Source organism: Vicia villosa, linkage group LG2 (genome assembly GCF_029867415.1).
Source record: "Vicia villosa cultivar HV-30 ecotype Madison, WI linkage group LG2, Vvil1.0, whole genome shotgun sequence".
NCBI classification, from domain to species: domain Eukaryota; kingdom Viridiplantae; phylum Streptophyta; class Magnoliopsida; order Fabales; family Fabaceae; genus Vicia; species Vicia villosa.
In genome coordinates this window covers 46,189,190-46,202,488 of record NC_081181.1, presented here as the reverse complement: position 1 = coordinate 46,202,488, position 13,299 = coordinate 46,189,190, and the positions used below count along the sequence as shown (strand labels likewise).

Genomic DNA, 13,299 nt, shown 5'->3' with positions numbered 1-13,299 from the left:
ATCCAAACCCATCACAAAAACACCTCTAAATCAAAATCACCATCAAACCACCATTGTTGCATATTTTGAGCCTCAAACACCAAACTTCCAATTGGCTCGAGCATTTCCCAAATTTTCACTTCATACACCTCATATACATCATATTGAAGTAATCTAAACACTTGTTGCACTTCTGTAAACTCAGAATCATCAAGTTCATCTTCACTTTGAGACAGCTACAATTGAGGTCAAGTAGGAAGTTCTAGAGAGTTTCAATCCATTCCAAGCACATCAACACATTCTTTGAGGGTTAGAGAAGTTATCTGGATCATCAAAATTATTCTATAACACCTTCAACAAGGAATTTGATTTCCGTTTTCAAAGGTAAACCATTCAAACTCTAATTATCTCTTTTTTGCATCCTTTTTGATAAAACTCGATTCTATCTTGCTTGTTACAATGTGAGGATCAAAAGCCCTCAACTGGTTTCCATTTATTCTTTGTATATGTCATTTAATTTTGTTTTGAAAATTTAGGGTTCATTTAGTTTTCTGAGAAATTCGTGAGCTACAGTTTGAATAAATTTATGAATGATACATGGTTGAGTTCATGTTGAAATTTTGAACATATTTGATCTTTACATCATTGAGAATGGTTGCCTAAATCACAAACACGATTTTCTAAAAATCACTTGAAGATGAAGTTCATTTTCAACTTAGAACACATTTTATATTATATATTTATGCGCGCGTTTGTATATTACTTGTAGCGCGTTGGTTCAGTGGTTAGTGTTTTAACATGTGAGTGTTAGGGAGTGGGTTCAAGTCCTCTCAAGGCCAAAACTAATTTTTTATCACTTATTTCCTTTTACATTTTTAAACAACTTTGACATTTTATTTAAAATAATAAATTAAATCATTTCCACTTGATTTTTTGCATACTTCTCATTTACCTTGTATATTTTAGGAATATATTTTAAAATCACAAAAATATGTATTATTTAATCAATTTTAATTTAAATCAAAACAAATGCTTTTTTATGCCTTTAAATCAAACCCTTTTAATACCATTCACCAATTGACTTGTGAATACTTTTATGAATCAATTAGAGCTAGGTTAGAGTTTACCTTGAAGATGATAACATGTTCCCTTAGTTAAACCACCTAGGGTTTTGTTTAAATCAACTTTAAAATGATTAGATTTAGGTGTACATAAATAAACCCTAAAACCCTAATCCATGATCTCTTGATCCCAATGCAATACCATGTTAATATAACTTGTTGCTATAATCACTACTTGTTTATACCTTTGTATATATACTTGTTGATTTACATCCTTGTACATTTATATTTTGGTTATGTTATTTCACACACACATACACACACACACATTGTTGAACTAACCCCACATGCATGAGACATTTATCCATCATCACATCATATTCATTCGAACATGAAATTATCTTGAGGTATGCCATCCTTTTATCCATCAAGCTTTTATCTTTGAGTTTACACCTTGATATTGTTGAACCCACCCTTGATTGTATCCATGATACACGTGTTATATCACACATATCATTTGAGATATTCACCATGATTGATTGCTTAAGATGTTGCCTAAAATCCAAAGGAATGAGAATGGTATTGACTAAAATTGTCAAGGTACTCACTCTCTTTTTCAACTATTTTACTTTGTGCTCAGTATTGTTAAAGCTTTGCACCCTCCCTATGTTGGGACACACACACTTATATTGGAACAAGATTGAGAATTTATGTTCAGAATCTAGTTTTGATGATAACAAACGTATATTTTGTGAGTAAAAATTTTATTACTAATGCTTTCATTTAGTGTGCAGATATTTTGCTATAAACCTTATACAAGATTCATCAGAAAAAGAGTACAACAACTACATCAGAAACTGAATCAGATATGAAAGAAGAATCAAACATTCAAAAGATGGAAGAAAGCTAAAAGTCATCATATCAAACAAGCAAAAAATCAGAAAGGACAAGAAGCTTTGCAACATCAGAAGATCAAGCAAGTAGAAAGATCAGAAGTTCTGAAGTCACAAGTTCTGAAGTTACAACGCAGTGACATGCAAGATACAAACATCAACAAAAGTCACGTACAAGCCAATGAAGAATCTACAGCTCAGCATACAGAATTAATAAAATAAAAAGAGCTTAGAATCAAAGGGAGAGTCTTTAGAAACATCATCACATGCAAAACGGTTACAACACTTAAAAGAAATAACTCCCGAGGTTGATTGAAGAAACAAGCCACATGCAGGGCGTTGGAAAGATAAGCTTAACCAAAGAAACACGCCATCATCTGCAATCATCATGTTGAAGATAAGGTTCTGCCAAGAACAACACATTTCACAAAAGGCTCAATCTAGACGAAGCATTCAAAGCCATATTCAAACAAATCTCAACGGCTAGATTCCAACGGTAACATACCAAGCTCTATAAATAGATCAAACTTCAGACTTGAAAGTATGCGCTCACATATGCATCTGAGTATGCATCTAGAATGAGCATCAGAGTATGTATCCAGGATACATCTACAGAGTGAAGAACAAGAAAAATCTTAGGAGAAAATCTGTAGTGAGAAACTGAGCATGAAAGTATAAAAGAATAAATGGTCATGCATCATAAGTTATACTAGAGGCAACATACAAAAAGCGTATGATGAAACAATATGTAAAAAACATCAGCCTACTAGAAGAAAAGCTCGATAGAAGATAGACAGATCCTGCTAAATAAGCAGTATGCTCCACAGGAGAACTAAGCAATACACTCACAAAAGATGCATCAAAAGTTGATGATGAAGACAAAATCTAAAGATTCAAGAGCTATTGCTCCTTATCTGATTCTGGGGAAAGAAGATGAAGATCTTCCTTAAGAAGCAATCAAATGCAAGAGAGGTGGCTCAACATATGCTTAATCAGAATTAATGGAGATGGTCTTACAAGAAGGGGTGATTTCTCCAAAACTTCAACCTCCACATTCAAGGACAGAAGATCAGAATCAAAGAAGCAAATCTACATAAGAGTTGTTGCTCTTAAACTGCCTAAAGAAGAATGAAGATGAAGATCATATTGAAGAAGCAATTATCATAGAGAGCAAGTATTCTAATTCTGCCTTTCAATCAATGAAGCGAAGATCTCATCCATAAGATAAAGTAAAGAAGACTGCAAGATAGTTTACTTCTTGTATGTACAAATGAAACACAGGAGTTGTTGCTCATATTGTGTTAATTTCTTAGCAATTGTCTGAAAAATAGTTGTACTTAACAAAGGAGAATATCTGCTTAGTTAAGAAGCACTCATGTAATCTCCAGAAGATGCCTTGAGTGACCAGTTAGGGTCAGAAGCTTGAGAAGACAATTGGCTGAGGTCATTGTGGAAATCACTTGGAGACCAAGTGAAGGTCAGAAGTCCAGGAGTCAATGGATGTTATATCTCGTGGAGATCACTGAACAGTCCATTGCAGTTAGTCACGAGCAGTTGGCTTGTGCAGGGTTAGTCACAGCGGGTAGTCTGTGTAGGGTTCCTGAGTCAATGGACGTTATATCTCGTGGAGATCACTGAGCGGGTCATTGTCCAGATGGTTAGTCACAGCAGTTGGTTGTGCAGGTTCTTAGTCACGACGGAGGATCGTGCAGTTGTAATCAAGATTGGTTATAGTGGATTAAGACCTCTGGACAGAGGAAAATCACCTGAAGAAGGTGGACTGGAGGTAGCCTTATTCAGAAGGTGAACCAGGATAAAAATGAATGTCTCTTTTACTTTCTAGACTATTCGTTTTAACTTAGAACATTCAATCAAAAGTTCTTCAGAACTGAACTGAGACCAGTCAGAAGTTTTGATGACACACAGAAGTTAAAATGATCATCTCATTGGTTATGTAGTTCTACTTCCACATGCTTCCGCGACATCAAAAGCATTATCCAAAAGATGATAAAACGAGAGAAAGAAAAGACGTTAAAAAGAAAGGGAATTTTAATCTAATAAAGAACACGATTCAATCCCACCCTTTCTTGTGTTTTTCTCCACCTTCAACTTATTACTCCATCCATTTGAGAAATTCCTATAGAAAGGGAATGAACACCTGTTGTACACCTTTGTTATACAAGTGGTACATTTCTCATTTGCCAAATACCAATGATTTTTGGGACCTTCAAGAAGGACAAAGGTGATCTCAAAAGATTATTACTCTCACCAACACGGATATTGTTTGGGCCAATAACTACTTTTGTAGGATGAAGACCTTGAATAGCTGTGGAGATTTTCCTAATGTACCTCTTGTTAGTATAAAAGGAGGAATCAATTATAGTCTTGTTTTAGCTCGTCATCAATTTGGTTTTCCTATGGACAAGAGACCAAGGAATATCTTATTAGATGGATTTTTCTTTGAAGAAGGGATAGAAAACAAGGAATTTAGAGAGAGGATTGCTAATTCTTGGCATCCAAGCCATAGAAAAGAAATCAAAGATTAGAAAACCAAATAGGATCTCTCACCTGAACCTTTTGAAGAATGGATTCGTTCAAGAGCTACTGAACTTGGGATGCCTTACCTTCCTGAGACACCTGCACCTCCTATGGAAAACCCTCTTGTACCTATTGTTTCTCCTCCAACAATGGAAGATCTCCAATTAGATCTGAAGAAGATGAAGAAATCAAGGGAGTATGTGAAGAACAAGTTTGAAGTTTCAGAATGTGAGAAGGGTATCATGAATAATCTCTTTGAAGAGCAAATCAAAGAAAAGGATGACTTACTTTTCCTCCAAGATGGATGGCTTATGGAAAAGGATGCCACAATTGCTAGGTATTGAAGAGAAAAGAAGAGGAAGCAAGAAGAAACACTATCTCCTAAAGCAAGTGCATGGAAGAGCATCATTGAAAAGCTTGAAAGAACTAAGTTGAAGAATCAAGAGAGGAAGAACCAAGATGATATGGATACTTCACATTGAGATTCCTTAGGATTGCTTTTAAGATTTTTTTAGCTTTCTTTGTTATTTCTATCTTGTAACTCTTGAAAGTATTTGTATCTTGGACGTCCCTTGTCCCTTGTAACTCTTGAATGTATTTGTACCTCGGATGTCCCTTGTCCCTTATTATTAGCTCTTGGAAGCTTTGTCCCTCGGATGTCCCTTGTCCCTTATTTGTACCACGGATGTCATTTTGTCCCTTATTATTAATGAATGAAATTTTCTCTTCAAGTTACCTTATGATGTTTACATTTATGAGCTCTTATAATTCTTTGAAAGATATTAAAAATGATAAAAGTAAAAAATAAAAAAGTCTTTTGCATTGCATGTATCATGTCACATCATTCTTGAGTCAGGGTCTCATTCCTTCCTTCTCTCCTCAAAAACTCAAACTAACGCACCGATATAATATTCGCGTCAATCATCATCGAAGAATGGTTGATGGTGAAGTTGATGATCAAGAATGGCAAGAGGAAGTTGTTGTCTTCCTTCTTAGTTTAATGTTTTTTTACATTAGGTATGGCACATCCCGATGCTATTCTCAAACCTATTGTGTCTTAAGTTGTTTCACATCTCTTAGTGAAGGTGATAGATATTCGAAACCATTTTAAAAATGAACAAGAGTATGAATTTCATGATGACAAGCTATAATGGATTCATACAGCCATCAAACTAGGGTTTGATGTTATGAATGAAAGTTCCTATAATGGTTTGGATAGAAGAAGTTCATTAGTGACTTTGGTATGCAAAAGAAGTAGTAAATATAGACCTCCTCTCCGAAATTTGAAACGAGATGATACCGGTTCGAGAAAATGTGAATGTCCATTTAAGTTCTGTGATTATCGGTTGACAAATAATAAATGGAGATTTCATGTGATATGTGGTTTACATAATCATGATTTATGTCTAAAATTAGCCGGTTATCCAATTACATGTCGACTCTTGCCGGAAGAGAATAAATATGTTTACGACATGACATTGAATTTGGTACCTCCCAAAAATATACTTGCAACCTTGCCGGAAGAGAAGGAAGATATTTTGATTATGTGAAGTTTGTGTATTTCAATTTTTTTCTGCATTATGTAAAACACTATTTCAAAAATACAGTCAGATTTATATCAAAACTACATCTCCAAAAAAGTTTGTGTTTTATTACATTTTAGTTCGTCCTGGAGCTGTATCTCTGAAATCTAAAGACATATACATATTTTCATACGGTGCGCTAAAAAAACACATGATGTATTAAAAAAAATCCCTATATATTATATATACAAACTTTAATTTTTAAATTATAAAACCCAAGAACTAGTTATTTTGAGACCTCAATTTTGTTAGGCCCTAGGTTGTGGGTATGGTTAGCTGACCCTTAATTACTAACTAAGCTAACGAATTACTTTCATTCCATTTCTTCAAAATACTATATGATGCAAACATTTCTTGCAAAGTCACTATACTCGCAACATTCAACAATTATTACACATCCATCACAATGCAAATGCTTCACAAAGCACCCACCAACATATTCGATATTGGTGGTGAATATATCGAACTCATGTCATAATCACTTAAATGACTGACCTCATGAATCGTTCTGGTTAAACTAAATACGAGTTAAACACAAACTAGAAATTACTTTTAAATAACTTCCGAATGAGATCATCTAGAAAACATACATATACATATTTATTTACTATATGGCAAAAGATTAAAGCCATAACATTTAAGAAATTTATCCAATAACAACACTTGTTAATTAATTAATTAATCATAAGGTTAATAATCCCTTGGCACAAACACACCTTCATCCGGCATATGGAAGCCTGCAAATGGCACATGAAAAATGAATTAGGGCAAAATATTAGAATATCTCGAGCTAAATTTGTGAAAGTTGATTAAAATGAAGTTACCCTAATTTAAGAGATGTGTCTGAACTCTCATAGTCTTGTGGAGGACCAGTGGAGTTGTAAACGTTAGTGACAGATTCTGAGGATTGACCTTCTTCAATAACCACATTCTCATATTCAACTCCTCCAACCATTTTGCCGTTATTCATCATGCCCGCCACCTTAGGTGCCAAAATATACTACTCATTTATTAGCAAATTTCAAACTATATTCTAAAACTACTAAATATTCAATGCCAAATGTACTAGTTTGCATGATGAAACATGTTAAAAATCTTATCTTAGAACTTAGAATAGATAGAAGAAGAAGAATATCATACATGTCGCTTTAGTCGATCATTCTCTTCCATCAGTTGTCTTCCCTGCAGATTGAACAAGAGTTATTACTTTAAGGAAGGAAAGAAGAAGCAGCAGCTTAAACACAATTTATTTAATTAGTTTTGTTTTTATTTTTAATAGATTATTTGTTTTTAATTAGTTTAAAGTTACATATGTATGCATCAAAATATTTATTATTTAATTTCTATTTCAAAATGTTGTGATAATAATGAAAATAACTACTTTGGATCCTCTCCTTCACACAAAACAAGTGTATGCATGCATCAAAATATTTATTATTTGTTTTCTATTTCAAAATTTTGTGATAATAATAAAAATAACTACTTTGGATCTCTCCTTCCTTCCTTCTCTTTCACACAAAACAAATGTGAGATGAAAGAAAAAATAAATATAAAGTCATAAATTAAAGAAAGTCATAAATTAAAGAAGACAGCTGAATTAGTGAAAGAGAGTTTGAGAGAAAAGATAGAAGAGAATCTAAGTCCGAAAATAATAACACCTCATGAACTTATTAAAGATTAAATAATATATAAAATTCAACATCAATTTTTATTTATTGCTAGTAAATATTGTTTTTTTAAGACGCTTTATTCTTATTATAGTTTAGGACTGTAATGTTTATAAATTTCATAGAAATGAAAAATGTATTAAAAAATAATAGTTTTCTGTATTTTTTTATTACTTTTCTCACTATTTTAACCACATCAATGGTTATAAATTATGATTTTTTATGCAGTCACAATACAATATGTGTTACTAAAATTATGTTCAAATTAAATATGAGAAAAAAGGATATGCATTGAAAGTGTAAAATAATTCTACACTCTCAATCAATTACCACCATGAATCATTTTAAATCATTATGATATTTTATATTGTCAATACACTACCTTTTAACCTCATTAAATATTTGCAACCTGAGGCAAGTTATTAATCATGTAAATGGAAACTTCAGTTCAAGTTTTCTCACCTTTCTTTGGAGATCATTTATCTCCATCATAATCTTCTCTCCCTGGAAAAAAACAAAAACATATTTTAGTTACATATAATCATATGACAAAAATAAAATTAAAAGGAGAAGGTAGAATTGAAGACCTTGTTTTCTATTATACGTCCCAAGCCAATTTCAAGAGACCTCTCCAATTGTTGCAATTGTTCAACATTCATACCTTGAAGATCCTCTCCTCTCATCTGCCTTAATTGATGACTCTTCTCAGCAATTTCCTTGTTCAATCTCGTACAGTTGCTGTTTTCAACTAGCTGCACCATCAAACATGGATTACATTAGAAAAAATGGTGATGCAATTCAATAACTTTTCACATAACACATAAGTGATTCAATGTGTATGAAGCACGGACTCTGAAACAGTTACTGGGACATGACACAACACGGACACTTCGACACAGATAATATAAAAGAACATATGACACTGACATCACAACATATATATTATATTATTTGACTTTTATTTAGCCATTTCATGTTAAAAGAGTTAAAATATTCTAATCAACATTAATGTGAGTTACATATTTTACTCTTTTAGATGTGTGAGATTTGTAATCAAAATGTAAAGTTGCGTTTAAAAATAGAAAAAACAAATTTTTAGGAGAACATTTGTCTGACTATTACGACAGTTGTTTGACTATTCCAACATGTGTCGAGTGTCAGACATCGTGACAAGCTAAGTGTCCGAGCTTCATAGTTCAATATACTAAATATGCAAATAGAACTAACCTGCAGCTCGAGAGAGGGTTCTTCCATCTTTGACAAATTCTTTGAGTGCAAATGATGCCTTTCAAGTATTTCCCTCATGCTAATTCACAACACAAATATTTCAAACTCAAATGCTAAGACTAACTATAAATGAAAAAACTGAGCTCTTTCAAATCAGCAATATCTGTACATCATCATTATATATAGCAAACACTTCAGATTAAAACTGTATCTTCGATCTTCAACCTGCGTGTCAGTGTCTAACACCAACATACCGATTCCTTAAATTACTATCAATGTTTATATACTAATTTGTATATGGGGTCCATGTCTTTGTCTATACTCACCTGAAACAAACTCTTTTACAAAGATCTATCTAAGCAAACATCAATCATCACATCATGCTTATGAAACTACAATGGTTATTATATAAATAGAGACCTTAAGTTGGAGTATTCAAAAAGCTTCCCAGTAGAAGAAAAAATGATGAGAGCAACATCAGCATCACACAGAACTGAAAGCTCTTCAGCCTTCTTGAACAAACCTCTTCTTCTCTTCGAAAACGTCACTTGCCTCGCCGTTGCGTTCTCGATCTTCTTTATCTGAATCTTCTCCCTCGCCATATTATAAATCTCCCTTTACCTTAATTTATCCTCATTTGGATAAAAAATAGAAACACAAACAAACAAACACCTTTATTTTTTTGCTATATATATGAATGAATACTGAGTTTAATGAATGATAATATTAATAACACAGAGAATGAACCAGCGTGTAACTGAGAGAAAGAATGAAAACCAACCTAAAAAGAGATGAGACAAAAGCAAGTGAAGGAAACGAAAGGTAGTTGACTATTTTTGTTAATAGAAAAAGCAAAGCAAAGGAAAGTGGGTTTGTTTTGTGCAGGTATTTAGCTGATTTTGGTTTTGTTTAGGAAATTGTGGTGTCTGAAATTGATTGTTAGTTCCTCTTTGAGATCCTGCAGATAGAAGAAGAAGGTAAGAAACTGGTGAACAAATGGGTGGTTTATTAGTTGTGGTGAGGGTTTGTTGGGGGAAGGAAGAAGAAATCAAAGAAGTGTACTTTGTGGATTTTAGTTTCCTTTTTGAGGGGAAAGGCGTTGGTAATTGGAATAGTAAAGAAAGAAAGAAAGAAACGTGGGATTGGATTGTTTGTTTGGCTGGTGAGGAAGAAAGTAACCAATGAAAAGGGAGAAAAGAATGAGTTTGTGTGGAAGTGTGATAAAAGTGGAACCCTTTATGGTAAGACCGCGAAAGTGTCTCGCGAGTCTCCCAAAGGTCGCAGGGTATGAGCATGACTAATCACTGGATAGGGTTTTTTTTAATAAATTACTGCTATTTAGTTTTGTTTATTTTAAAATATAAAAAAGGATCGTGAATCTTTTTTCTTTTTAAATTGTCTTAATAATTGTGCATAATTTAGTCTACATAGATAAAAATGAGTAGTTACATATAATTATGTCTTAAAACTTTCTTTATCTTTGATCTTAAATGATATTTATCTTATAATGATGATAATAATGAGGATCAAGTTAGTGAAGGTTGTAAGTACAAGCTTTAAATTTTAGATTAATGTGTAATTAATTATTTATTTATTTATTTATTAGACTTTATAATTATGGTTCATACTTTAGAACATTTTCTATGGGTGCAGTTACCGTGTATAGATAAAAATCTATGCACCGTGCATAGATTATTATGGACCCTTGGATCATTGAATCAAATTCTAGACATCAATTGTTATTACTCAATACTCAATACTCACCACTCAATACTCAATACTGGATTAAAAACATGATCCAATGGCTTATGTAGGCTTATGCACGGTGCATAAGGAAAACCCTTAGGCATATTAGCCAAAGCCATTTTCTATAATCGTTTTTTAGGACCGATGGTATGAGATATGATGATTTCCTTTATCTGATGGGTTGTGGGTTGTAGAATGCCGCTCAGTTAGAATCATATATATTTTTACGGTATCAAAGTATTTTTATCTAATATCTACAAAGACTTGAGATTTTTTTATTCTGTTAAGCTATTTTTATAGTTTGATGTTAGATTGTAGACATTTTGTTGCAGTACAGAATAAGTTAAAGTTAAGAAAATTCATGGACAAATAATACATGTAAGAGTTAGTTGTCGTTAATCATTTCTCTAATGTATCCTCTTAATTAGATTATACATTCTAGTTTTCAATTATACCTTCATTTTTTTCTCGCATTTACTTTTGTTCCTAGTAGATTTCATGAGATCTATCATACTTATTAACTTCTTATTTCTTGCTCAATTAATCTATAAGATATCATTGTGATTCCACAATAGTATGTAATTAATTATAAACCTAGCTCTAATCTTAATAACTAACACTCACATATAAATTTATTTTAGATGTGTTATTTAAAAAGATTTTCAAGCACTCAATAAATCGGAATATCGTTTTCACAATTGTCAATTTGAAAAAGGGATTAAAAGGGAGAGTAAAAACATCGATATAAATGAAAATAAAACTTTGTTTAATCATCCTGATTAAGAGCTTACCTATAATTTTTGGCTAATTATACATAATCCTAATACATATATGATTTAACTAGTTTCACTGATGGTAATTTAATAAAGAGGTGAGTTAAAGATGACTTGCACCTAAAATTGATAATTTATGCTCTAAATGTTACCAATTTGTATTACCTCGTGTCTCCTTTATTTCCCCTATATTTCTTGTATGAAAATGTAAATGTCCAACTTTATATTTGAATTAAGCTTCATCTAGTGATTGAAAGTTTTTTCATGATGTACTACTATAAATAACTTCATTTCACCTTGGACGCGAAGGGGGATATAACCTCAGTTACACAAGCGGGATAACGAATGACTTCATGAAAACTCCCCACTTTACTCCTTGGCTTCACATTAACCAAGTGAATAGTTGAAATGGTCATGGGATTGATCCTCATATTACATTGTTACACTAAATATTAAATTACATTGTTTACACGAAATAATTAAATTACACGGAACATCAAATTAAAAGTTTATAATGTTAAATTGTTTTGGTTTCAATCTACAAGTACACATTTTTGAAAAATCTGATTCATCATTATTACTTTGAATAAATCCAAATTTATCAAATATTTTTCAACATCAATGGTTTGCGTGCTTCCAATTTATGATGTAACATAAAAAAAGGTTAGATACAATACATAAAATTCAAGTAAAAAGATAAGATATTATGTAAGAACACCAACCTTGAAAACTTGAATTACTGAATGAAAATTTTGTTATCATATATTATCTTCCTATTTATGTTTCAACTCTGCATCACTCCATGTATATGGGTATATGTGAATGCATGTTCTTGCTTTTGCAAACCGCCTCTGTGTGATATATTTGATCGAGTAGTTCTGTGATAAATGATACTTCTCATGGCTTACTTTGTCTCTTTTTAATGTTTTCAAAGGAAGAGAAGCATATGCGAGATGAAGTCGAGATGCACATATTCAGGGGAAGCCTTCATGAAGACACAAAATGCATCGTCGCAAGTCTTGCCATTATATATTTTACATGATGTTAAAACTAGGAAACACTTTAGTATTTATGCACATTGGACGATATCTCTGAGTTGTGATGTGCACCTTTGCATTAGGGATTTTAGAATGCACTTAGAACATGTTTGGAAAAGGTATCATGCACCAAAAATCAGTTATATGACATTAAAAATCAGTTGCATGCATGCTTTAAAAATCAATTTTTGGTCAGAACATAAGTGTATTTATAGGCACATACGTTGTATGAGTCGACACATGTGCTTCAAAAATAAATCATGTAGCTTCTGTAATGCATGTGTCGACACATACATGTTTCAAGTTGACACATGCTGCTAAGATTGTTCGCATGTGTCAACACATACGTGTTTCAGTTGGACACATGTGCTGCAGTTTTGAAGCCTGTAACTTTTGTTTGAATGTGTCAATACATAACCTTGCACAGGTCGACATGTAACACCCTTATAAACCTTGTGGAAAATATAGCATAAATCAGAGTAAATTAATTATGCTTCTAAAAAAAGGGTGTCACACGTAATTCAAACATCACACATATACATGTCATGCTCAATAACACTTATTCAAAATTCATACTTTTCATACACTTTCGTATAAGCATGTAGCAGCGGAATAATTCTCCATTCAACAATTAATATTAAAGTCTCATAATCAATTTCCTTATTGAAATACCTTAGGCTTAAAAGCCAATTCACCTCATAACTCAAAATATCATCACAATTAAATAGAGTATACAAAGTATATCTCAAAACATGAATTTAAAAGATTTCCAGTGTTACATGACCAGAGCATGAC

General features: G+C 32.5%; 1 protein-coding gene across 3 annotated transcripts; it reads right to left on the bottom strand.

Moving 5' to 3' along the window:
• Positions 1-6,122: 6,122 nt before the first annotated feature.
• Positions 6,123-10,198, bottom strand: LOC131650389 (MADS-box protein SVP). 3 transcript variants are annotated; one of them, XM_058920100.1, is made up of 8 exons: positions 9,730-10,198; positions 9,369-9,580; positions 8,949-9,027; positions 8,309-8,473; positions 8,184-8,225; positions 7,195-7,236; positions 6,879-7,054; positions 6,123-6,791 (listed from the first exon to the last, which is right to left on the bottom strand). In XM_058920100.1, the coding sequence occupies exons 2-8, from the start codon at positions 9,548-9,550 to the stop codon at positions 6,773-6,775; spliced, it is 705 nt and encodes a 234-aa protein (XP_058776083.1). In that variant the 5' UTR covers positions 9,551-9,580; positions 9,730-10,198; the 3' UTR covers positions 6,123-6,772. The 3 variants fall into 3 exon arrangements, with proteins under 3 accessions (XP_058776083.1, XP_058776084.1, XP_058776085.1); XM_058920101.1 differs by having other exon boundaries at positions 9,369-9,569; XM_058920102.1 differs by having other exon boundaries at positions 6,127-6,791; positions 6,879-7,036; positions 9,730-10,194.
• Between the last annotated feature and the right edge of the window lie 3,101 nt (positions 10,199-13,299).

What these genes read in the sequence shown, in the direction of transcription:
- LOC131650389 (XM_058920100.1), bottom strand. Translation starts at nt 9,550, where the DNA reads ATGGCGAGGGAGAAGATTCAGATAAAGAAGATCGAGAACGCAACGGCG. An exon ending in TAAATGATCTCCAAAGAAAG is followed by an intron (nt 7,237 to 8,183) that starts GTGAGAAAACTT and finishes TTCAATCTGCAG; the next exon opens with GGAAGACAACTGATGGAAGA. An exon ending in ATGATCGACTAAAGCGACAT is followed by an intron (nt 7,055 to 7,194) that starts GTATGATATTCT and finishes ATAAATGAGTAG; the next exon opens with TATATTTTGGCACCTAAGGT.